Consider the following 25,388-nt stretch of genomic DNA (forward strand, 5'->3'; position numbering starts at 1 on the left):
AGAAATTGCGGAAAAGGTCGGCTTTCAGATAGCTTTTGAAAAGAGAATACATGACCTGCAACAAACATGCACCAAAATTCACGGAAACAAAATATGGTAAAATTAAACGAGTATCACAATTTAAGTACCTTGGGGAAACGATTCAGGAAAATGGACTCGAAACAAAAGCCAATGAAATTAGATGCCAATAAGACGGAAAATGCACATCGACTAACCCAAAATATCTATAACAAAATTGTATCTCCAAGCATACAAATTGAGACGCTACAATACAATCACTAAACTAGAATGTCTTTATGGATCAGAGACACTAATTATGAACAGGAAAGCAGGTACTGAAAATATTGAGAAAAGGGAACGCAAAATCATAAGAAAAATTCTAGGCCCGAAACTCACCAACGGACAATAGCAAATTGGAGGCAGACAGAAAATCAAACAATACACAAATATTCACAGTGATATTAGAAAACGTAGGCTAAGATTCTATGGACATATTAAACGAATGCACCCAGACAGACTTACCAAACAAATAGTCGAATTCTTTGAACATATGAGTAAGGCTAAAACAGACACAGTGAAATGGATTGGTGAAATTAAAACCGATATGAAACAGACAGGAATTACACCAGCAGATATCCAAAACAGGATAATCTTCAGATCCAGAATTCTTAAATGGCAAGTTGACCAAGAGGAAAGACGAAAGAAGGAGACCGGAACAATCTGGTCTGAGGACAGAAAGAAAGCCCACAGTAAAATAATGATAGAAATATGGGCACAAAGGAAGGAAAATGCACGCCTTTAAGTACTTTAGCCTCAATGGGCTTATTCGCATATATAATAATAATAATAATAATAATAATAATAATAATAATAATAATAATAATAATAATAATAATAATAATAATAATAATAATAATAATAATATTTACACTATAACAATAAAAATAATAATCTGATATTAATTATAACAAGCAACAGCGGTCTTCAGTTGTACAGTAAAATGGTAATGTATCTAGCCTATGTACCACAATCACACAAATTACGAGTATTATGTGCCACCAATCACATTAAACAATCAGCGGTGTGCAATAGGTAATCTCTGCATGTATTCTTAAATCTTGATATTGTCTCAGAGGTCCTGACAGCAGCTGGAAGTTAAGTCCAAAGTCGTAACCCAGCCACAACGAATGACCCATTATACACCGAAGATTGGTCGACACTAAGTTTCGAATGAACTTTAAACCTGTGAATATGATATTCGGAGGCAGTCTTCCTTCCACTGATCCATAATAGGAAAAATTACTCATAGTACACAAAAAGAAATAACGAGATAAATTACTGACCCCCCTGCTACGGATGTAACCGTAAGAAATGGTATACGACTCTTAAGATCAGTACTATTATCACCTATTCTCGGAATTGAGTAATTTACGTGGACGTATTGGTAATCAGTGTTATTCTAGTATTCGTTGTCATCTTACTTTAACATATTTTTTTACGCTTATCCATATTATTCATCAATTCTTTAAAAAATGAAAACAAAAGAAATAAAAATAACAAAATTTAAAATTGATAGAATCTGATTATTTAAATGATTTATTTTTAATTATAATCTGTGATTAACTGTTTTTTTGGCATTTCTAGTTTTATTTAACCTGCATTAAGTCAAACAGACTAAAAACCTTACAGTTATAGATTCCGTTATTCGTGAATGTGAGGATGGTTCGTGACATACAGTAGTCACTGCCTTCTGACTGAGTTGGCTGCTGTTCGAATCTTGACGAATATGTGCAGGACTTGAGAAATGAAACGTTTCGTTCTGTGGTTTGATATTTAGGCTATGTAAAACTGCGAATCCCGTGGCTATGATCACCATATCAACCGCCACTTACTTGCTTTCATTTCCTAGCTGTCGGTCCCAGTGTTGCAAACTCATATTTCTGCATGTCCGTACAGACCAATAAGAACATTCCTATTCGAGTAAAAGCAAAATATATAAATAAAATGTATACGTATTATGATTATTATTGTTATTAAAACGGAATAAGCATGTGTTTTATTTTTACTTTCAGGTATGCACCTGTTATATGTGATGTGTTGATTTTTATCGGTCTATTGTCATTTCTGATTGTTGGATGTGCTTATTGAATTTGTGTCCGTCGCTTAACGAATACTGGCACAGAATGCTAATTCAGGGTTGCGAGGTTCTATCCTCATCTGTGCTATCCCAAGGCCGTAACCTAGGTATCAGAGTCAGTGCTATTTTGGGGGCTCTAGGAATCGGTCTCATTCTAAATGTAATACTATTATATGTATTTGTGTGCCCTACATTTGTTGGTATTCCTTTAATTGATGAATGTAAAATTTTATACTATTTCTTTCATATTGATAGAAGATTAATTTCGGGGCAAGGTATTGCTCCCGCTTATTTGTAATTACATCTCCGTGCTATAATGACATCTCAGTTTCCAATGAGTAAGGTTAAATTCAAGACCCTATGGCCATTTCTATTGACGTCTTTTGGTTTTGTAAAGTGTTGTGTTCGTGGATTTCGATCCAGATATTCTATGTTTTACTTACACGCATACATACATATTCATTATAGACTGTTATCCCTTTCAGCGTTCAGTCTGAAAGCCTCTGTGAATTTACTTATCACCACCACAATTCTCTATTTGTAACTAGTTCTCTGGCCTCGTTTAGTTCTATATCTCTTACCTTTAAATCATTGGAAACTGAGTCGAACCATCGTCTTAATTTTCCTCTACCACTTTCACCCTCCATAACAGAGTCCATTATTTTCCTAGGTTTCCTATATTTTAGATTAATATTTTTCCCCCTCTACGTCAAATAGTTCTCATTCATACTTGTGTTCTCAGATCCCTGTCGATGTATAATAAGAATCAGATTAGTTAGTTAGTGTGAGAGATCCATTCAGGACGCTCCACCCCCGGAACCGTTGAGCTTATCCAGGCAAACATTAGGACAGATGATCGGGTACAATATATTGAGATGAAATGCGTCGTAACAAACATGGAAGATACAAAGCAATGCATTAATGAATTTTAATTTAATCCCGTCATCTGCTCCTTCTCCATGTTTCGCTTGGCTAAATATTTGCTTGTGCCCTTTCCTTTTTCTTTTTTGGACTTAGCAACTTAAATCAAAAGACACGAACTGCCACTGACGAACTTGTATTTAAAATGACTTAACTGCAGGCTAACAAATAAATTGCATGGCCTGCTTATCGCACAGCTAATCAGTTGCACCGCTTGACTCGTAGACGCAAAAGACTTCTGGCAGGGAATAATCTAGTGGATTCGCCTTGCAAACATCTCTGGACATGATGAGATCATTCCTACCAACTTATCCTTAGAAGCACAGGATGAATTTGGACTTTCAATCAATCAATCAATCAATCAATCAATCAATCAATCAATCAATCAATCAATCAATCAATCAATCAATCAATCAATCAATCAATCAATCAAACAAACAAACAAACAAACAATCAATCAATCAATCAATCAATCAATCATCACTGATCTGCATTTAGGGCAGTCGCCAGGTGGAAGATTCCCTATCTTTTGTTTACCTAGTCGTTTCTTAAATAATTGCAAAGAATTTGGAAATTACTGAACATTTGCCTTGGTAAGTTATTCCAATCCCTAACTCCCCTTCCTATAAACGAATATTTGCCCCAATTTGTTCTCTTGAATTCCAACTTTATCTTCATGTTGTGATCTTTCATAATATTTCACTGAAAGGAATTTAATTTTTATTTAATTATATTTGGACTCATTATTAGCTCAAAAATTCCCTACGTTTTGAGGTGGATTGAGAAGCCCGTCACTACGGTCCTTCATTATGAGGAAATGAGCCAAATTTCCCTGCGGTTAGCAATACTGTCTTGTCCTGTTTAGCTCCAGATCCTCACGCGCGAGCTTATGAGTACCAGACGTTAAGTTCTCAAACTCTCTTTCCTTACATTGATGCGCGCTTAATTAATCCCCACATTCGATTCGCTTTGAGCCCAGTCTACACTTAATTATCATTATGGCGCTCATTTGCTAACACGCAGCTGAGCTCGCTGTCTTACATACATTTTCATTACGCTGCTCAATTATTCCAAGATTCTCAGATAATAATTTTGCCAGTAAGGCGGTAGACTGTGAACCAGACTACTTTCTTGGCTTGAAATATGGAGGCAGATTGCTCTTAGAGATCCTCCGCTGCAACATGACAATCCTTTTTCTTTGTGTTGCATGTACTTACTTGTATTACAATGCACTAAATCTCATAGATCATTAGTTTCCTAAGTAACTCTAGAACCAATGGTGCAAACTTTGTTGTAACTAGACATCGGATGCATATGCTGTATATGTTTGAGACAGCGTGGATGGGAGGTGCACGAGAAGTTCACTGCATCTCTACCAATGACTCTAATCGGAGAGCTGACATCACAGCCATCAGCAGAAAGGGCAATAAAGCAATGGTCTTAGATCCTACCATTCGCTTTGAAAGAGACTCGAGTCAGGCTGCTCAGGATGTGGACCTAGAAAAACAAGCTATTTATATACCATGCTTACCTTACCTGTCAGAAAAGTACAAAGTACCTATCGATTGGTGGATTGTCAGAGGCCTGCTATTCGGAGCAAAATGCACCCTCCCTAGTCAGACATCGACCTTACTGAAAAATTTGAAAGTTCCATTCTGAATAATAGCAATACAGATTCTGAGAGACTCTCTAAAAATTAATAATTTCCATCTGTACCTGAGAACGTGATTAACATTCCTCCCCCAATCACCTCCCGGAAAACGGAAGACAATAACAGCATTAACAATTATAAATTTCGACTTTCTGGTGTTTCTAAAAATTCTATTGAAATTGTAACCTGGCTTTATTCCGCATCCGAGTGGCCACCCTCACTGGAGAACGGACGATTAATTATTTATTTAATAAATCTCTCTCACACCAAAATAAATATGCAACTATGCTACAAAACGTGGTAAATTATGCATTTAAGTTTGCACTTATTTTCATGCTTTAAACACGTGTGAAATGCAAGCACATAATTCCTTTGCTAGACTCATGTGATTCACCCTATACCAATACATAAAATCGTGACCATGAATAAACAAAGGAATGGAAAACAAAAGAAATAATCACACTACTTACAGTTGCGGCTGTTCTACTAGTACAAACAATCCGAGCATATACGTATCAGTCCATCAGTGTTCACTATCAAAACAACATGCACACATCTCCTAGATAAGATACAGTGTGTTATAATTATAATACACACGATAAATCAATTAGTAAGGTAAACAGTGTAAAAAAGACACAAACGTGCACAAACACACTTCATCACGAAATACACATTCCTCCTTCATTTTACCTTACACGCCCTACTCTTCCTATCCATAATTTGCTTTGCAGCACACTACAACAATCTTCTCCAAGTTTTCTGGTATAAGTCAGTGGCGTTTGTCTGTTTGTCTGTCTGTCAATGCGGAGAATGATCTCTCTAAATCTACGGATGTGACAGGGCAGTACTTGAATTCGGGATCGAGCGTAAGTATTAAACATTCTGATAGATCCACATTATCAGTATCAGCCAAATAGCTATCACAATGTCGTAGCCCGGATTTCGTTTAAGGACGGTCATCTTTTTTTTTTGCATACGGAGTCCGAGGTTTCTTGCGATACCTTCCAGTAGTTCACGCTTCACGTTCTCCATAATGTCCAGTGTATCACCAAGACGCAACTCACATGTTTCTGTCTTCTTGATTGATTCTGGTGTGATTTGGAAGCGTGTCTTAATAAGTGCCAGTTCCGTCTGAATCGTTTCATCGCTGAAATAGTTCACGGAATTAATTACTTTAAATTTTCTTGAAGACTGCTTGCAAAACATGTTAAAATATGCATAATAAAAGTTGAAAACATGCACAGTAAATCCGAAATTTGAAATGTATGCACTAATCTCAAATATATACTAAATATGCATTTATATGCACCATTAAAGTTATTAATTAATACAATTTCACCTTCAAACGCACTTCCTTGTCGGTTCTGGAGGTCTAAATATCGGCAAATAAAATATGTATATTCATTTACAGTGTTGTCGTGTTTTAGTCGTGCATAGTAAGTGTCTGTCTTCAGTCAAGACGAAACTCCCTCACCATTTATCTTCAGACGTCTCACAATAAGTTCTAAATATTACTTTCAGAAACTCAATGAACTGAGAAAGTGATACAACAATACAAACTCTGCAAAACCATGCATTAAAGTTGTTGAATCGGGCTGAGTCAACACCTTCTAGGTGTTGGCTGAGTGCCTTAGACGGTTGAGCTGCCGACCCTCTGACCCCAACTTCGCAGGTTCGATCCTGGCTCAGTCCGCTGGTATTTGAATGTGCTCAAGTGCGCCAGTCTCGTGTCGGTGGATTTACTGGGACATAAAAGAACTCCCCTAGGATAAATTCCGGCACCTCGGCGTCTCCTAAAACCGTAAAAGTAGTTAGTGGGACGTAAAACCAATAATAATAATATTATCATTTTATGAAGTTGTTGAATTATATAAATATACTACAATTTACTGAAAGAGTAACAGCAATGTTACTTTTCTTAGTGGAAATTCTCTCATTCCCATCCCAGAAATTTAAAATCGTAGTTTGTGTCCCTTTGTACATTGAGTAACTTAACTATTATCACTTTGTCTGCCAATTAAAATTTTACTGATGCTGCATGACTTGGACTAAATAAAATAATTATAATAATCGGAAATGTCCGTAATTTGCGTACCTGAAAATTTCAACGGTCGATGAATCATTTCCAAAGTACGTGAAGGACAAAAGTATGTTTTGGGTGATACTTTAACAGGCCAAAAAATACACGATAGTGTTTAGATTTTGATACGCCTGAAACGTGACAATCTGCATGAACGACACTTTTTAGTTGGCTGTCGTGGTGTATTTCACTGGTAAGTGAAGCTATCCTCGCCAGTAAGATGTGATCGGCCAGAGCACCTTAGTTTGCCGCCAAGCTTGTAGAAGCATCTTGGTTAAAAATTATCCTAAGGGGAGCTTTTTAAAGCAAAAACCCAGAAATATATGTTCTTATTTCAGATACTTCTCAGGAAACGCACACATTCTTCGTGAAACGTCAAGGTTCTCAGAAGTTAGTTTCTACTCGATATAGAATAAATAGAAAATAGTCCTCCTTTATCTCAGCCTTTTCCCGCGTCACGTAGGGTCAGCGTTGCTTCCATAAATGGCTATGCAATGCTCCTTCCCTTATTCAACCTTTTTCTCAGATCCCCTTCTACCTTGTCTTTCCATTTCATTTTTGGTCTTGCTCCCTTCCTTGACTCTTCCATTTCCAGATTTCAAACTCTTTTCCCCACGTAGTCCCCCCTCTTCTCTGCACATCTCCATACAATCTTGGCTTATTTTCTTGAACCTTCTTTCCTATGGGTCCCACTCTCACTGGTTCTCTGATGTAATAATTCTTTATTCTGTCCTTTCTTGTAACTTCACTCAGCCACCTTAACATTCTGATTTCTGTTACTTCCATCTTTCTCTCTTGGGGTTTTGTGGTCGGCCAAGTTTCTGCAATATACAGCATCGTAGATCTCACCACAGATTTGTAGAGCTTTCCTTTCATCCTACGACTGACTTCCTTATCACACAGTCCTCCACTCAGTTTCTTCCAGTTCTTTCATCCATTATTTACCCTGTGTTGAATTTCAGTCTCCCAGATTTTGAAACTACCTGACCAATGTTAGTGCTTCTTCTTGCAAGTTAATATATAGATCTTGTGCTTCCTTAATACACATATATTCTGTTTTCACCCTGATGATCTTCATTCCTCTTTTCCAGAGCTTTCCTCCACTCTTCAAGCTTCTCTAGTAATTCATTCTTCTTCTTCTTCTTTCCTGGCACTCACGAGTCACTGAGGGTCAGGACTGGGAGAGAATGTCCGACGTTCTTGCACCAGATCTAATGACACTTCACTTTTTCTTAAAACAGCCTCAGCAGCTCGTTTCCATGTTGCCTTAGGACACCCTCTTCCTCTCTTCGGCTCTTCGATGAGAAGAGTTTTCTGTACTAAATTGTGTTCATTTCTTCTTCTGACGTGACCATACCAGCGGAGCGGTTTTTATTCGATCCTGTCGCTGATGAAACTTTGAAATATCCTCGCACATGCTCATTGCGCACTTTGTCATGTGTCTCCCGCCGACCATCGCAACATCCGCATCTCTGTGACATTTTTTGTTCTGCTTTGCCCAACATTTGGCCGGACAACAGGCTTTTCAATTTGACTGGGATTTGGTTATCACACGGAACACCAGTGAGAGACCGCCATTTCATCCAACCAACGCTGATGCGGTGCTTGACATCTGCATCAGTTGTGATGACTGATCCAATATATTTGAACTTGCCGGTCATCATCAGTAGTTCTCCAACAAGAAAGACAGTGTTGTGCGGGCCCACTTACCCGGGCTGAGCAAACTTGAAAAAAGTATAAGGTAGGGGGCCATATTACGTCTCCTTAGCAGATTTGGACTCGTAGAAATACAGGAATATTATGGACAAGGCTAAAAATTGGTGTACATATTACTGAATATATTCTCCACTTACGGGCAAGTTACAATGAAACTATTGACCTAAAAACTACAAAAACTAAACTACCAAAAATGTGATTGTAATTTCGTCCCCCGCCAAATATATAACAATTATTCCTTTCTAACCTTACCCCACACTTTCCCTATAATAAATTACTCGAAGGCCATTTATGAGACACGTTTTCTTGATATTATTTTTAACGTAATCTTTCACCGTTGCTCGAGAGACTTGCACGTTAATAACCCATTATCTTGTGCCTCAATGCCTTAATAGATATTTTTAATAGCCTCCTTATCCCACTGTTTGTGTTTTCCTATCTGAAAATTATAATACACTTCCTAATAACAAACAAAATGAAGGGGGACGAAATTACGAACATTCCCTGATTTATTATAATGGCCGCTACAGTAATTCACGACAACCACCTTAATGTAGTGATTATACGCCAGTAACTACACCACACGACTGCAATGCAGTCTAGTGTACTGGCTAAGTGGTTAGCGTGCTGGGCTTTGGTCACAGGGGTCCCGGGTTCGATTCCGGCAGGGTCTGGAATTTTAACCTTCATCGGTTAATTCCGCTGACACGGGGGGCTGGCTGTATGTGTCGTCTTCATCATCATCATCATGATGCGCAGGTCGTCTACGGGTCTCAAATAAAAAAAAAAGACTTAAACTTGGCGAGCCGAAGTCCTCGGACACATCCCCCTTCACATTTCACTTCATTTCTTACACATTTGAGTGCTCACTCTAGGAATAACAGGCTCTTAATCTGAATGCTGCACTAACTCAGCTCAGCATGAAAAATGAATCCTCCTTGTGCATGGGAACTAAACGTGGTGCACACAACCAACTCTCACAAGACAACGGGATGAGGCTACGCTCGTGCGCGCCACTAAACATTAGGTACCGACCGTCCAAAATATCCCTAGGGGGGCGAAATTCTATGCGGGGACGGAATTTGGCCTTACTATCGTTACAAGACTGCCTCAGCATCCTGACAAGCCAAAACAATATCGCCTGCGTAAAGTATGGTCCACGGCAGGTGTGTCATCAGCTGCTCCGTCAGGTAGTTCATGACAGTGTTGAGCAGTAACACATGAATACAAATTCTGATCATGTTTAAAATCAGTGTGGTCTGTGTTCTATTGTGTTGCAGGCAGCAGAGGGCAGCGTGGTCCGCTCTAGCAGCCCTGAGGACTGCGATATGGAGCCAGCGAGCTCCCTCCAGCCTTCAACCCGCGAGAGCAGCGGGACCCCCGCCAGCTGTCCCGCCACTGACACGGAGCCTGAAGGAGAACTGGATACCGAATGTGTTGAGCGATCCGCCGAGGACACGGCACGTCTACAGGCGTACAGCCCCAGGTAAAACCTATTTTGTTCCTTAGGAGATAATTTAAAATGAAGTTGTATTTACATGTTTCATGTATTTATAAGATTAAGAACGGTGGTTCTATAGTACCTAAAATGCCTAAATTGATGTTACAACCTATATTTGCCTGTGTTCCTATAATTTTTATTCCTAAATAGATTTTAAATGCTTTTAATTTATTCCGAAAAACAAAAATGTTTGCAGATTCGTTTTAAGTACAGTCGAAACCGACTCCGAACGGAACGCCTATTAACAGTCGTTATAGGCGTTAGTAATGAGCCTCCGTGGCTCAGACGGCAGCGCGTCGCTGGATACCGTGGTTCAAATCCCGATGACACCATGTGAGATTTGTGCTGGACAAAGCGGAGGTGGGACAGGTTTTTCTCCGGATATTCCGGTTTTCCCTGTCATATTTCATTCCAGCAACACTCTCCAGTATCATTTCATCGCATTTATCACTCATTAATAAAAATCACCTTGGGAGTGGCGACCCCATTGCAATAACAGCCTATATATGTTCCATTCATTACATCCCAGACCCGGTCAATGACTGGAAAACAGGTTGTAGGCTTTTCATTTTCATAGGCGTTAGTCGCACATACCGGGTTTTTTTTTTGTTGTTTTTCTGGCTAAAATATCACATTTGTAAAGTTTAGGCTGCACACATCCATGGTTAATTAACAGAATACATTTATAACTTCAAAAAACATAAGTGAAATAAGTACTGTATTTGTAATACGGAATTTATGAAGTGGGACTGAAGGGATTTTTTCTTTTATTACTTACACAGTACGTAAAGAAAAAAGTATGTCAGCAAAATATAAAATAATAAGTGAGAAAAGAAGTAGCAACAACATAAATTGATTAATAATATCGAGATGTTCTCTCGTCCTTCCAACTTGTGGAAATCGTTGAGAGTCATACACCCAATTCCTTCGCGACACTGACACTTGTTTCTGCATTTTCTAATCGCCATATTATTTGCGACTTTCCTTCAATATCAAACACTTTTTTTGCTATTTGTTTTACGTCGCACCGACACAGATAGGTCTTACGGCTACAATGGGATAGGAAAGGCCTAGGAGTTGGAAGTAAGCGACCGTGGCCGTAATTAAGCTCCAGCTCCAGCATTTTCCTGGTGTGAAAATTGGAAACCACGGAAAACCATCTTCGGGGTGACAGTGGGATTTGAACCCACTATCTCCCATATGCAAGCTCATAGCTGTGTGCCCCTAACCGCACGGCCAACTCGCCCAGTATATTAAACACTTTCCCTTTCTTTTGCGACATTTTCACAGCGATGCTTGCCTTGATATTTAACAGACAGACTGATTTTAAATCTACAATATACTGAACACAAGAGTTTGAAAATAAGCTTTACATTGTTGTAAACAATGCCCAAAGGCGTAACAAACAAAACACAACTTTGGACGTATAGTCGATGCATTTCTCCGAAAATGTGACTTTAATGTGTCGTAATAAGCGATTTTTCACCAAACGTTTTTTTTAAATACAGTGTTTATATAAGCTTTAGACGGCACCGTTAGCTTTCGCCGTTATATCCAATACGACGTTAAAAGCGACATTGCAATGAACGGTTTGGACTGTATCTTGAACAGTATATTCTTGAAATACTTTTGAAACAAAATCTTAAAATAGGGAAGCTGTAAACCACACTACCGTGAGCCCGGCTCCATGGCTAAATGGTTAGTGTACTGGCATTTGGCCACAGGGTTCCCGGGTTCGATTCTCGGCAGGGTCGGGAATTTTAACCATACTTGTTCAATTCCGCTGACATGAGGACTGGATGTATGTGCCATTTTGAACACCATTTCATCCTCATCATGTCGCGCAAGTCACCTACAAGCGTCAAATCAAAAGACCTGAATCCGGCGAGCCGAACATGTCCTCGGACACTCCCGGCACTAAAAGCCATACGCCATTTCATTTTTTCCATACTACCGGGAAATCCTTAAGGACCTCCCGTAGTGCTATAGGCCCGTAGTCTGTGTCTCGAGTGTCCATCGACCTGCTGAAAACAAGATAGTGTCGTCTTTAATTAAAAGATTACAGAAGTTCCCCAGTTCACTGCGGATAGTAAAATTATATCTATTATGTGACATTTGTAGCAAAGAGATAGTGATTTTTTTATATTTCTTCCTGAAGAGTTATTATCAATTTAGCAAAATATAAATTATGTTTTAATTGATAAATGCCTATTAAATACGTAAAATTGAAGTTGTCTAAAATATATTTTTAGAACCTATTTTTTCACATTTGAGAGTATTTTAGGCACCTAAAATAACATTTTTAGCACAAACATGTGTCTTACCTCCTTTTACTATCTTCTTTATTGCTTATTTTGTATTTTCTTATTTCCTGTGCCCACATAGATACAGATTTTTATCTATTCTTCCAGGTGTATTCCACGTTTTGTTTAATAATTTAACAATTAAATATAATTCTTTCTCTCTTTCAATTTTTGTTTAATATTCACTAATAAGAAGCCTCCTTGGCTCAGGCGGCAGCGCGCTGGCCTTTCACCGCTGGCTTCCGTGGTTCAAATCTCAGGTACTCCACGTGAGATTTGTGCTAGATAAAGCGGAGGCGGGACATGTTTTTCTCCGGGTACTCCGGTTTTCCCTGTCATCATTCATTCCCGCAATACTCTCCAGTAACATTTCATTTGTCAGTCAATAATCATTGCCCCAGAGGAGTGCGACAGACTTTGGCAGCTGACACACTTCCTCTCCTCGCCGCTAGATGGGGCTTCATACATTCTATTCTTGACTCGGTCAAAGTGGATTTCCATAGAGTTCTTTCTCTGTTTCCATTTTTTGTTTAATATTCACTACCAAGACATTTAAGTGCATCAGTCCCCCTACATACTCAACAGATGCGCCTCTTCCCTTATTTCTCCTCAAAAATGAATAACGATTTCCGGCATGTTTCTCTCCCTTTCCCTTGCTCTTTTATCCTGATTAGCCACCACACCATATCTCTTACTTCTCTGTTTGGAAGCATTTCTTTCTTTATTGATATCTTTTGGATAATTTCGCAAAATTCCTATGTTCGTTTAGTCTTATATTCTCTATTATTATCGGATTCTCAAAATCCTTCACTCTAATCGTTAATTTCTTGCTCGGCTTCTTATTATTGTTCTGAATCTTTTTATTCCATTCATCCTGTACTAGCATTTAACTTCATGGTACAATTAAACTAATGATCTGACTTTCTGGATAGTGGGTCGGCGCCCACAACCCCTTCGCCGCTGTCACGACCGCCGGCGGCAGGGATTACTCCTGTTACGTCTTCAACACCATCGACGCCATCTTCCACCGTGACGGAGCCATCGTTGCTGCGCCCCCCGGTGTCCCTGGCGAGCGGTATGCCCTCGTTCGGGCACCATCTCTTCCCCAGTTTCAGCGAGAGGTGAGTCTGAGTTCACTGTTTAATAATACTGCTACATACTGTACTGTTCTTACAAATACTTTAAGACCACCTTGTTTACAACGGGTTCATTTTGCTATGAGCAATATACATAGCCCCGCACGCAATGAAGTCTGAATTGGAAATCGGATTTTTACACCGTTGGAAACAATAGTTAAGAGTCCAAGAATAATTGAGTGGATTGCAACGTGGTCAAAATGCATGTGTGAGATACGTCTGTAACCTACGATACTATGACCATATACTGTACAACCATCTATCTAGGTGCCGACTAGAAATCCGTCGCATGTAACGTTGTCAGGAACCACGCGTATGCCCGCACAGTGTAATCCTTTTAGACGTTCCAATTTCTTTTGAATCGCAAGTGAAGAATTTCCTCATTATCATGAACGAACGCATGACTTGGTCTGCACATTCCATACCTATCTGCCAAAATGTATTCTCAATTCTAAATTCTTTGTATAAACACATCTTTCCAATAAAACTTAAGAAATAAATTGAAACTCGTGCAATGTCACATTTTGATTATTGTGATGCTGCTTTCAACGACGTTACGCTACAATTGTCGCTAAGGCTGCAGAGCGCTCAAAATATATATGTCAGATATGCATGCAATTGAAGAAAATATAAGCACGTGCCATCATCTTTCCTAGAATCAGAGTGGTGGCGACTCCATGTTCATCGAAACCATCATACTTGGTCGCTCCTCCACCGAGTTCTTACTACATTTTCCCCATCTTCGAGTTTCCATTACTTTTCGAATATTCATGGCAGAGGTACAAGGACTCAAACATCAAACCTGCTCGTCATTCCTTACCATCGAACTGCCACATAACAACTCACTTCCTGTGCATGCTGCAAGATAATGGATCCGTTTACCAGATGACGTCAGGGGAATACCAACCACAGTGTCACTTAAAATAGTGTTTAAAGGTACAGCAATATGCGAGTGGACTGTACAGTTCTAGTACTACATTTGTCGTATTATTATTATTATTATTATTATTATTATTATTATTATTATTATTATTATTATTATTATTATTATTATTACCGGGGGAGTTGGCCGTGCGGTTAGAGTCGCGTGGCTGTGAGCTTGCATCCGAGAGATAGTGGGTGCAAATCCCACTGTCGGCAGCCCTCAATATGGTTTTCCTTGGTTTCCCATTTTCACACCAGGCAAATGCTGATGCTGTACCTTAACTAAGGCCACGGCCGCTTCTTTCCCGCTCCTAGGCCTTTCCTACCCCCATCGTCCCATAAGACCTATCTGTGTCGGTGCGACGGAAAGCAAATAGGAAACCCAAAAATGTGTTATTATGATGATGATGATTATTATTATTATTATTATTATTATTATTATTATTATTCATTTTACAAACGTGTAACTGTGTATGTCTCATTGGGATGGAATTTTATTTCAGTTATAACATATCGCCCCTTAAGAAACAATACACCGGGCGAATTGGCCGTGCGGTTAGGAACGCGTAGCTGTGAGCTTGCATCCGGGAGATAGTGGGTTCGAATACCACTGTCGGCAGCCCTGAAGATGGTTTTCCGTGGTTTCCCATTTTCACACCAGGCAAATGCTGGGGCTGTACCTTAATTAAGGCCACGGCCGCTTCTTTCCCGCTCCTAGGCCTTTCCTACCCTATCGTCTCCATAAGACCTATCTGTGTCGGTGCGACGTAAAGCCGGTAACAAGAAACAATACCGAGTATCTGATAATGCTCCTCCTAATGTTAGGCCTCCCAGCCACATTTTAATATGCAGTCTATCAGAACATTTTCCGTTGTGTTCATTTTCCTATGCATGTGCAAAGGAAAATTAACCTTACCATACAGTACTATAAGGAAGTATGTTTGCATGACGTATTTATGCACTCCTACAGTATAATGTATTTAAGATTCATTTTCCTTTATACACAAGCTTAGGAAAATGAACACCAGTCCGTATATGGCTGGGAGGCGTGACCTGCCTTAAAGATTGTGTTAGAGTAACTTTACTTTAGTTGGTGTTAATTACGATAGCATTAATTTTGATTCCAATGCCGAGTGGCCTTAACTACGCAAATTGATCTATTTATCTATCTACCTATCTATATTGTGCCCTAAACGGAATAGTACCGTGTAGTTCAACGAACATATCGCGAAGATGACACAGACATATTTGGGGAAATATAGTGATGTATCCTTAAATGTTACTATTTAAGTTACGATATTTTACCGGTATTCTTTGTTGTTGCGGCAACTAAGCAAGAAGAAGTTGTAATAAATGGAAATCTAGGTACAAACAAAACAAGTTTGGATGCCGTTCTCTCTGCTGAATCGTTACCTGCATGTTTCCAAAAAATGCCGTAATTAGGAGATTATGGATCCAGGCGTTATTTCTACAGTACGAATCTTACTCAGGAGGCCATGGATTTACGTTTTCACCAAACTGGCAGAAATATCCATTCTTATCTCTAGACTGTCCCCTTAAGTAACCATCAGAATTCCATTAAACGCATAAGGATCTGTTTCTTAACGCTTGTCATCGTATTGACGAGATCATCACTACGGATGACGTACCAGTAACTGTATGTGCCTTGACGACTATCGATATTAAACACTAACACACACACACTTTGAAGTGTTGTATACGCTGAATTTGTCCGACTGTGTTCATTAGGACATGTTTGATCTCAATTTACCGTTTTTAATCATGGGTTCTTATTTATTTTATTACACAAACATCAAGTTTTAAAAATGTTATAAATTGAAAAATGCAATCAGTATAGGAGTTGGACCAGTGATCGTATTTGTGGAGCACACACATACAGCGCACAAACACAGTAACCGGAAGAGGACTTGGCTGACCATGAGTGACTGCGTTCATCATCGCTAATACTGGAGTTGCATGAGATGCTTAAATATAATTTGTCTTTTAAGGTATCTTCTCCTGGACAATTACGAATACTAAGTCATTGTTTAACATTATACTGTTAAAATGGACATGTTTTTAAATCGATCGGTGCATCCGTGAAAGGTTTTACCAACCTTTAAAGACACCAGAGACTATTAGGATGATTTTTCAATGGCTGTTAAATAATAGAACACATCCTCCTCTATGCTGTATTATTATTATTATTATTATTATTATGAAATGAAATGGCGAATGGCTTTTAGTGCCGGGAGTGTCCGAGGACATGTTCGGCTTGACAGGTGCAGGTCTTTTGATTTGACTCCCGTAGGCGACCTGCGCGTCGTGATGAGGATGAAATTATGATGAAGACGACACATAGGCCTAAACCCAGCCCCCATGCCAGCGAAATTAACCAATATTGGTTAAAATTCCCGACCCTGCCGGGAATCGTACCCGGGATCCCTGTGACCAAAGGCCAGCACGCTAACCATTTAGCCATGGAGCCGGACATTATTATTATTATTATTATTATTATTATTATTATTATTATTATTATTATAGTAATCTGCCCATAGATTGTTTGATGCAGCTCTCCATGCCAGCCTATCCCGTACTAACCTTTTCATTTCTACGTAACTATTACATCCTACACCTGATCTAATCTGTTTTTTCATATTCATACCTTGGTCTACCCCTACCGTTCGTACCGCCTACACTTCTCTCAAAAACCAACTGAACAAGTCCTGGTGTCTGAAGACGTGCTTTGTCATTCTATCCCTTCTTCTCGTCAAATTTAGCTAAATCGATCTTCTCTGACCAATTTGTATCAGTATCTCTTCGTTTGTGATTCGATCTATCCATTTCACCTTCAACATTCTTCTGTAACGCCACATTTCAAAAGCTTCTATTCTCAGTATTTCTGAGCTAGTTATCGTCCATGTTTCACTTCCATACAATGCTACGCTCCAGACGAACGTCTTCAAAAACATCTTTCTTATTCCTGTATCAATGTTCGAAGTGAGGAAATTCCTTTTATTATTATTATTATTATTATTATTATTATTATTATTATTATTATTATTATTATTATTATTATTATTATTATTATTATTATTATTCTTGCGTTCCGGCCTTCTAAGGACCACGTTACAATTTCAATTGTCCCCCCTTAGTTGTTCTTTCCTTTTCTTCCAGTATTCTTTCATTGTTTCACTGTGTTTCTTTTTCCTGTCTTCAGTCCACTTTGTGCCTGTTTTCTTTTCCTTCCTCCCTTGGAATTCTTCCATTTGTAAGACTTTCTTCCTAAAAATCTTTCTTTCCAATAATTCTTCTTCTCGTATGTTGTTCCCTTCCAGGTCTTTCTTGACTTCTTGAATCCAGGTGGTAGTTGATTTATTATTATTATTATTATTATTATTATTATTATTATTATTATTATACTTTCTTCAGCTTATCCCAGTTATTTCTGCAGTCACTGCAGCCATCCACGCTCATTTTGGTTTAGGCCGGGAGGTTTTGACCGGATGCGTTTGATGAAGCCACTTGATTCTTGAGATGAAAATCTCAGCCCAGAATTGACCGGGATTCGAACCACAGATTCCGGGTGGGAAGCCAGCAGGTAAGCCACTGAGCTAATCGCCCTCCCGCTATTATTATTATTATTATTATTATTATTATTATTATTATTATTATTATTATTATTATTATTATTATTATTATTATTATTATTTGCGAATCAGCCCATTTTAGGAATACGCATAGTACTTAGAGGCATTTATCTACGTTCCTTTGTGTTATACGTCTTGAACTCTTATGCTCTCGGCTCTCTTCTCATATTGGTTCATGTTGTTTTGATCGTTTTCTTGATCAATTTGCCATTTGCGAACATCTGAATCTAAATATATCCCTATTTTGGATGTATTTTTGTGTAACGTCTCCGTTTTTTTCTTTTTTTGTGCTTGGAAATGCATTTTTGTTGCAGATCCGATTTCTTGTGAACGTATCAGATCACACTGGTCTGCGATTAAATACGCTAGGATATGCTAGTTAGTGGTCAATGACTTAGATTTACACTTCTATCACCTGATACTTTGGTGAGATCAAAATGATGATTGTACAAATCAAATAATGGGCTGATTAAAATGTGAATATCGCTAGTAAGCCCTCCTACTTCAATATCCACACCTGTCATATAGAGATAGTGCCACAGATATCTCACCGCTGTGTCATCGGAGAAATAGTTACTGAATCCATCAATGATTCTGATTGGTTCTCGCAAAGTGCAGGAATTAACTGAGTGGTTTTCACAAAGAGCATGAATTTGCAGACGCAATCTGTTCCCACTGCGAGCCATTACACCTCTGTGCTCTTGATTATTGTTGGTTAAAATGGCAATTAATTTCAATTGTAGTAATATTACCGAGTTTTGTTCACAGTTCATAAAATGCTAGCGCACTGTAATTTTTTCTTCCCCCAGCTGCTATGGCAGATACCTTCTTCCTTTGCTTGCTGTATCTTAGCCTGTCCTGTCGCTTGGTTACACGAGCTTTCTCAAAGTTCCTCTGTCTTGCACCCATTTTTACCACCAATTGTTCTCCTTCAAAAGGGAGTTGTCGACGAAAATCTGGATGAAACCCTTCGGGATGGTACCAAGTTAAGGTCACAGCCTCTATGGTTAGTGTGATTAGCTGTCATCCCCGAAGGCCCGGGTTCGCTTCCCAGCTTTTCCATGAAATTTGAAACATGGTAGGCCTACGAGGACTGGAGCGGGTTCCACTCAGCCTCGGGAGGTCAACTGAGTAGAGGGGAGTTCGATTCCCACCTCAGCCATCCGCGAAGTGGTTTTCCATGGTTTCATATTTCTTCCCCTTGCAAATGCCGGGATGATACCTAGCTTAAGGCCACGGCCACATCCTTCCCTCTTCCTTGTCTATCCCGTCCCATTTTCCTATCCCCCACGACCCTATTCAGCACAGCACGTGAGGCCGCCTGGGCGAAATACTGCTCCTCCTCCCCAGTTATATCCTCGACGAAATGCCTTACATTCCAGGATACTTCCCTTGAGGTGGTAGAGGTGGGATCCCTCGTTGAGTACAGGGGAGGAAACAACCCTGGAGGGCAAACAGATTATATAAAGTAATATACAATAAATAAATAAATAAATAAATAAATAAATAAATAAATAAATAAATAAATAAATAAATAAATAAATAAATAATCTGGATGTCCTCTACTTAACCATGCAGGTTCTACCCTGTATATCAGATGTTTCCTGCCATTTTCCGGTGGTTATTGACGTCGCTACGATGGCGCCAAGTCTCGTGCAGTGCCACCTATCACACTGCATCATAAATACGGTGTAAGGAGAATCCAAGGCCGCCTAGACACTCACGCTTCTTGCACCGAACAACTAATTGGAGCATCGTGACCAGTGCATGCTCAGGGAGTGGACATTGGGTCAATGGACAAATCCAATAGAGAACAATTGGTATCGCCATAATTGAATGTAGAATGAGGATTGACTGATAAGATGATGTTATGGACGAGGCAAAGTTCAATCTGATGAGAATATTGGAGAGGTCATAGCTCGACCTCTCGTAAATAGTAGACAAGTGACACAGTTGTACTGGCGTCCGGGTGTGGCAAGATCTCACTTAACTGCTGTGCCGAAAGTAAATATCATGTTACCCCGGCATCAAAAGGTATGCGTCTGATACAAACAGGAAAACCCAGTTGAGTATGACTGACATTCTGGGCCAGAATCGAATTAAGGGCTGGAGAAGTCCGAAATAGTCTCGCTCCATAGCTGAATGATCAGCGTAGTGGCCTTGTGTTCGGAAGAGTCCCGGATTCGATTCTCGGCCGGGCCGAAGATTTTGCCGCGTATGGTGAGCTTTTTATAATAATAATAATAATAATAATAATAATAATAATAATAATAATAATAATAATAATAATAATGTTGTTGTTCATCTCTGTAGTGTACAGTAGTGGTTAGTGTGATTAGCTGCCACCCCCGGAGGACCGAGTTCGATTCCAGGCTCTTCCACGAAATTTCAAAAGTGGTACGAGGCACTCAGCCTCGGCAGGGTAACTGAGTAGAGGGCGTTCTATTCGCACCTCAGCCATCTCGTCGAAGGAGTTTCCCGTGGTTTCCCACTTCTTCTCCAGGCAAATGCCGGGATGGTATCGAACCTAAGGCCACGGCCGCTTCCTTCCCTCTTCCTTGTCTATCACTTCCAATCTTCCCATCCCCCACAAAGCCACTGTTCAGCATAGCAGGTGAGGCTGCCTGGGCGAGGTACTGGTCCACCACCCTAGTTGGTATCCCCCAACCCAAAGTCTCACGATACAGTACACAGCCCTTGAGGCGGTAGAGGTGGGATCCCTCGCTGAGTCCGAGGGAAAACCAATCATTCAGTGTAAACAGCTTAAGAAAGAAAAAAAATAATGTTATTGCATTTACGTCCCACTGTTTTGACGGTTTTCGGAGACGCCGCAGTGCCGGAATTTTGTGCCGCAGGAGTTCTTTTACGTGCCAGTAAATCTACCGACACGAGGCTGGCATATTTGAGCACCTTCAAATACCACAGGACTGAATCAGGAACGAACCTGCCAAGTTGGGGTCAGAAGGCCACCGTCTCGACCGTTTGAGCTACTCCGCCGGGTTGAGCTCTTTTCACTCGGGGACTGTGTATTTGTGATTGCCTCAATATACACCTCTTACTACACACACACACACACACACACACACACACACACACACACAGCTGTGGCACGAATGAATCGCTAATGTGCCGCGAGAAAATGAACTTAGTATTAGAGATCTAGATCTCCTGTATTCACTGTCCCTCTCACTAATTCTCTCTCTCTCTCTCTCTCACACACACACACACGCACATAGAGTCTCACTTACTATCTCTCTAACTCACTCACTCGCCATCTTTCTGATTCTCACTACCTCTCTTCCTTACTCACAACCTCATTCGCTATCTCTCTCAATCACTGTTTCATCTCACTCACTGTTTCTCTCACTCGCATACTCATTTGCTTCCTCCTTATTCATTCACTATCTCACTCTCTATCTCTCTCAGCGACTGTCTCACTCAATGTTTCTCTCTCGCACTTGCTCTCTCCTTATTAGTTCACTAACTCACCCGCTATCTCTCTCAATGACTGTTTCACTCAATATTTCTCTCTCTCACTTGCTCTCTCCTTATTCGTTCACTATCTCACTCGCTCTCTCAATGACTGTCTCACTCAATGTTTCTCTCTCGCACTTGCTCTCTCCTTATTAGTTCACTAACTCACTCGCTATCACTCTCAATGACTATCTCATTCAATGTTTCTCTTACTCACTTGCGCTCTCCTTATTCGTTCACTATCTCACTCGCTCTCTCAATGACTGTCTCACTCAATGTTTCTCTCACTCACTTGCTTGCTCCTTATTCGTTCACTATCTCACTCGCTATCACTCTCAATGACTATCTCATTCAATGTTTCTCTCTCTCACTTGCGCTCTCCTTATTCGTTCACTATCTCACTCGCTCTCTCAATGACTGTCTCACTCAATGTTTCTCTCTCGCACTTGCTCTCTCCTTATTAGTTCACTAACTCACCCGCTATCTCTCTCAATGACTGTTTCACTCAATATTTCTCTCTCTCACTTGCTCTCTCCTTATTCGTTCACTATCTCACTCGCTATCACTCTCAATGACTATCTCATTCAATGTTTCTCTCACTCACTTGCGCTCTCCTTATTCGTTCACTATCTCACTCGCTCTCTCAATGACTGTCTCACTCAATGTTTCTCTCTCGCACTTGCTCTCTCCTTATTAGTTCACTAACTCACCCGCTATCTCTCTCAATGACTGTTTCACTCAATATTTCTCTCTCTCACTTGCTCTCTCCTTATTCGTTCACTATCTCACTCGCTCTCTCAATGACTGTTTCACTCAATATTTCTCTCACTCACTTGCTCTCTCCTTATTCGTTCACTATCTCACTCGCTCTCTCAATGACTGTCTCACTCAATGTTTCTCTCACTCACTTGCTTGCCCCTTATTCGTTCACTAACTCACTCGCTATCACTCTCAATGACTATCTCATTCAATGTTTCTCTCACTCACTTGCTTGCTCCTTATTCGTTCACTAACTCACTCGCTATCACTCTCAATGACTGTCTCACTCAATGTTTCTCTCACTCACTTGCTCGCTCCTTATTCGTTCACTATCTCACTCGCTCTCTCAATGACTGTCTCACATAATGTTTCTCTCACTTGCTCTCTCCTTATTCGTTCACTATCTCACTCGCTATGTGTCATAATGACTGCCTCACTCACTACCGTGCAAGTGGCTGTGTGGTTTCGGTTACGTAGCTATCAGCTTGAATTCGGGGGCTAATTGGTTCGAACCGCATTGTCGGCAGGCCTAATGATGGTTTTCTGTGGTTACCCACTTTCATACCAGGCAAATGCAGGGCCTGTACATTAATCAAGGCCACGTTCGATTCCTTCCTACTCCTATTTCATCGTCGCCATAAGACCTATCTGTATCGGTGCGACGTAAAACAGATTGTAAAGAAAAACCCACCACACACACTCTCACTCACTTTGTCACTCACTGGCTCGCTCCTTCTTTTATTATCCCCATACCATTGTAACCATGGAAACCATTGTTCGTCTATGTATACTAGGTCAGTAGCGTCACTTTCCTGTAACTAAGAGCTTGAGCAAATCTCGTATCAAATGAACCTCGTTCTACTCCTCAGTCCAGAATTAAAAACCTTGAACGGGCCGGAAAACGAACCCTCGGCCATGGAATACGAGACAGGAAAGTTACCTCTACACCACACGTCAAGCTAATAATAATAATAATAATAATAATAATAATAATAATAATAATAATAATAATAATAATAATAATTTTATGTAGCCGGTGTAGGGGTAGCGTGAGTACCTCTTACCCGGAGGTCCCTGGTTCATTTCCCGGCCAGATCGCCGATTTTTACCTGGATCTGAGGGCTCAGCCTACGTGGTTATAACTAAGAAGCTATCTGACACTGAGATGGCGGTCTCGGTCTAGAAATCCAAGAATAACGGCCGAGAAGATTCATCGTGCTGATTACACGACTCGTCGGAATCTACAGACCTTCGGGCTCAGTAGCGGTCGCTGCCCCTTCGGGGCTGTTGCGCCACGATTTTTTTTTCTTTACGAACTCTAGAATGTCTTCCATTTCCTTACAGTTCTTGAGCCTTACCATTCTTTTGTGGATATACTCATTTTTCTTTCGATTTATCGGGACTCTTTACCTGCTCAACGGACGAAAGCTGAGGTACAATCCCTTCCCAAAATATCTTGGACTCACTTTAGATAGAACCCTGAGCTACAAAGAGCACATGACTAAGCTTTCTCATGAAGTCGCCGCAAGAAACAACATACTGCATAAGCTCTGTGTTACCTCCTGGGGAGACTCTACTGATTGTCTACGTTTAACTGGCATCAGCCTTTGTCTACTCGGCTGCTGAGTACTGTGCTCCTGTCTGGTTGGAAAGTGTTCATGTGAAGACACAAAATTGAACGATACAATGCGTTGCATTGCTGGTACCATCAAATCAACTCCATGTCACTGGTTAGCTGTGCTGAGTCTCCTCCCTCCACCTTACTTAAGGCGGAAGCAAGCTCTACTAAGCGAAGCTAAGAAAATCTTTGCATCACCCTCTTTGCCACTGCAGCAAGAATTCTGCCATCCGTCATAGCAGCGACTGCAATCAAGAAGACCAGCAAGTGTCACTGTAGGGCAACTCATTGCGGATGGATTTGACCTAAATGAAAGCTGGAAGCATGAGAGGTCAACAAAAACATTGGGAACAAGTGCCCACCATCTTGATCCCATAAAGAAGCCAAACGGTTTTGACCTACCGAGGAACCTCTGGTGCCGTATCAACAGGTTAAATACTGGACATGGTTGTTGCAATTATTTCAGGCACAAGTGGGAGTTGGATCAGTTCACCAATGTGTGATATTAACCTGGAAGAACAGACGATTGAGCACCTGGTCCAACACTGTCCTCTTCATTCGTACCCTGACACTCTTGATGATTTGTTCGCTCTCACACCTGGTTTATCTGAATGGCTGAGAAGGATGGACTTTAAAGTTTGATTTTTCCTTGTATATATATATTGTATAAAATCACTATACAATTAAATAAATAACCTCTCCTGCGGGTGAAGTAAAAGGATGTGCATCCCGTCCATGTTATAGGAGGCTACTAAGAGGAGAAGAGCCAAAGAATTTGTACTCGCTGTCTTGTATTCTAAGCCCAAAATATATCCATGGTTCAATGCTTTTCCGTGTAACGAAGAAAATGTGCAAGTTGAAAGGTTTTTTTCAGTTCTGATCAACGAGTCATTTTATTTAAATGAATAAACTCCTCTCCATTTTTTGTTGCGTCCTCTTAAACTGTAAGTTACTCAGACATAACACGAGCTGATGGCCGACGTCCGTGCACTAAAATAGCCCCATTGTCTGTGACGTCTCAATTTATAAAAATGGCCATAAAAAGTTTTAATATCGCTGTAAAAGAACCCACAGCTATTAAGTAAGTCGTCAGACAATTGAGACCCAGGGCTAATCAGAACAAATTAGCGAGATTTGGGAACAAGAAATACGACGTAGGAGGAATATATTATATGACTCTTTACAAACAAGTATTAACCCATGTTGTGATCCGGCCCCGCGCTGAAGGGGGCAACGCGTTCGGCTGTTACCCGGCGGCCCCGGGTTCGATTCCCGGCCGGGTCAGGGGTTTTTAATTGTAAATGATTAATATCCCTGGCGTGGGGACTGGATGTTTGTGTCGTCCTTAACCTTCCTTTCCTCATATTCAACACTCTACACTTCCGCAAATCCAATTACACGGAGGTTCATATCATATGGTGCAAGTAGGGTCAAAAGATCTCTATAGGTCGACGCCCCGAACAAATAGTATTTTAAAAAACCCAAGTCGTGAGTGTTAATGTGGAAGTGAGGAAGGTA

The 25,388-nt window shown here is 40.2% G+C and overlaps 1 protein-coding gene across 1 annotated transcript in view; it reads left to right on the forward strand.

The window, feature by feature from the left end:
* The window catches only part of Drgx (Dorsal root ganglia homeobox), a 367,971-nt gene that overhangs the window by 233,426 nt on the left and 109,157 nt on the right, over positions 1 to 25,388 (forward strand). Inside the window, exons 6-7 of the mRNA XM_067147688.2 lie at positions 9,786 to 9,991; positions 13,242 to 13,430. Coding sequence (XP_067003789.1) covers positions 9,786 to 9,991; positions 13,242 to 13,430 — 395 coding nt within the window. The remainder of the gene's footprint in view (positions 1 to 9,785; positions 9,992 to 13,241; positions 13,431 to 25,388) is intronic.

This window comes from Anabrus simplex, chromosome 1 (assembly GCF_040414725.1).
Source record: "Anabrus simplex isolate iqAnaSimp1 chromosome 1, ASM4041472v1, whole genome shotgun sequence".
NCBI lineage: Eukaryota > Metazoa > Arthropoda > Insecta > Orthoptera > Tettigoniidae > Anabrus > Anabrus simplex.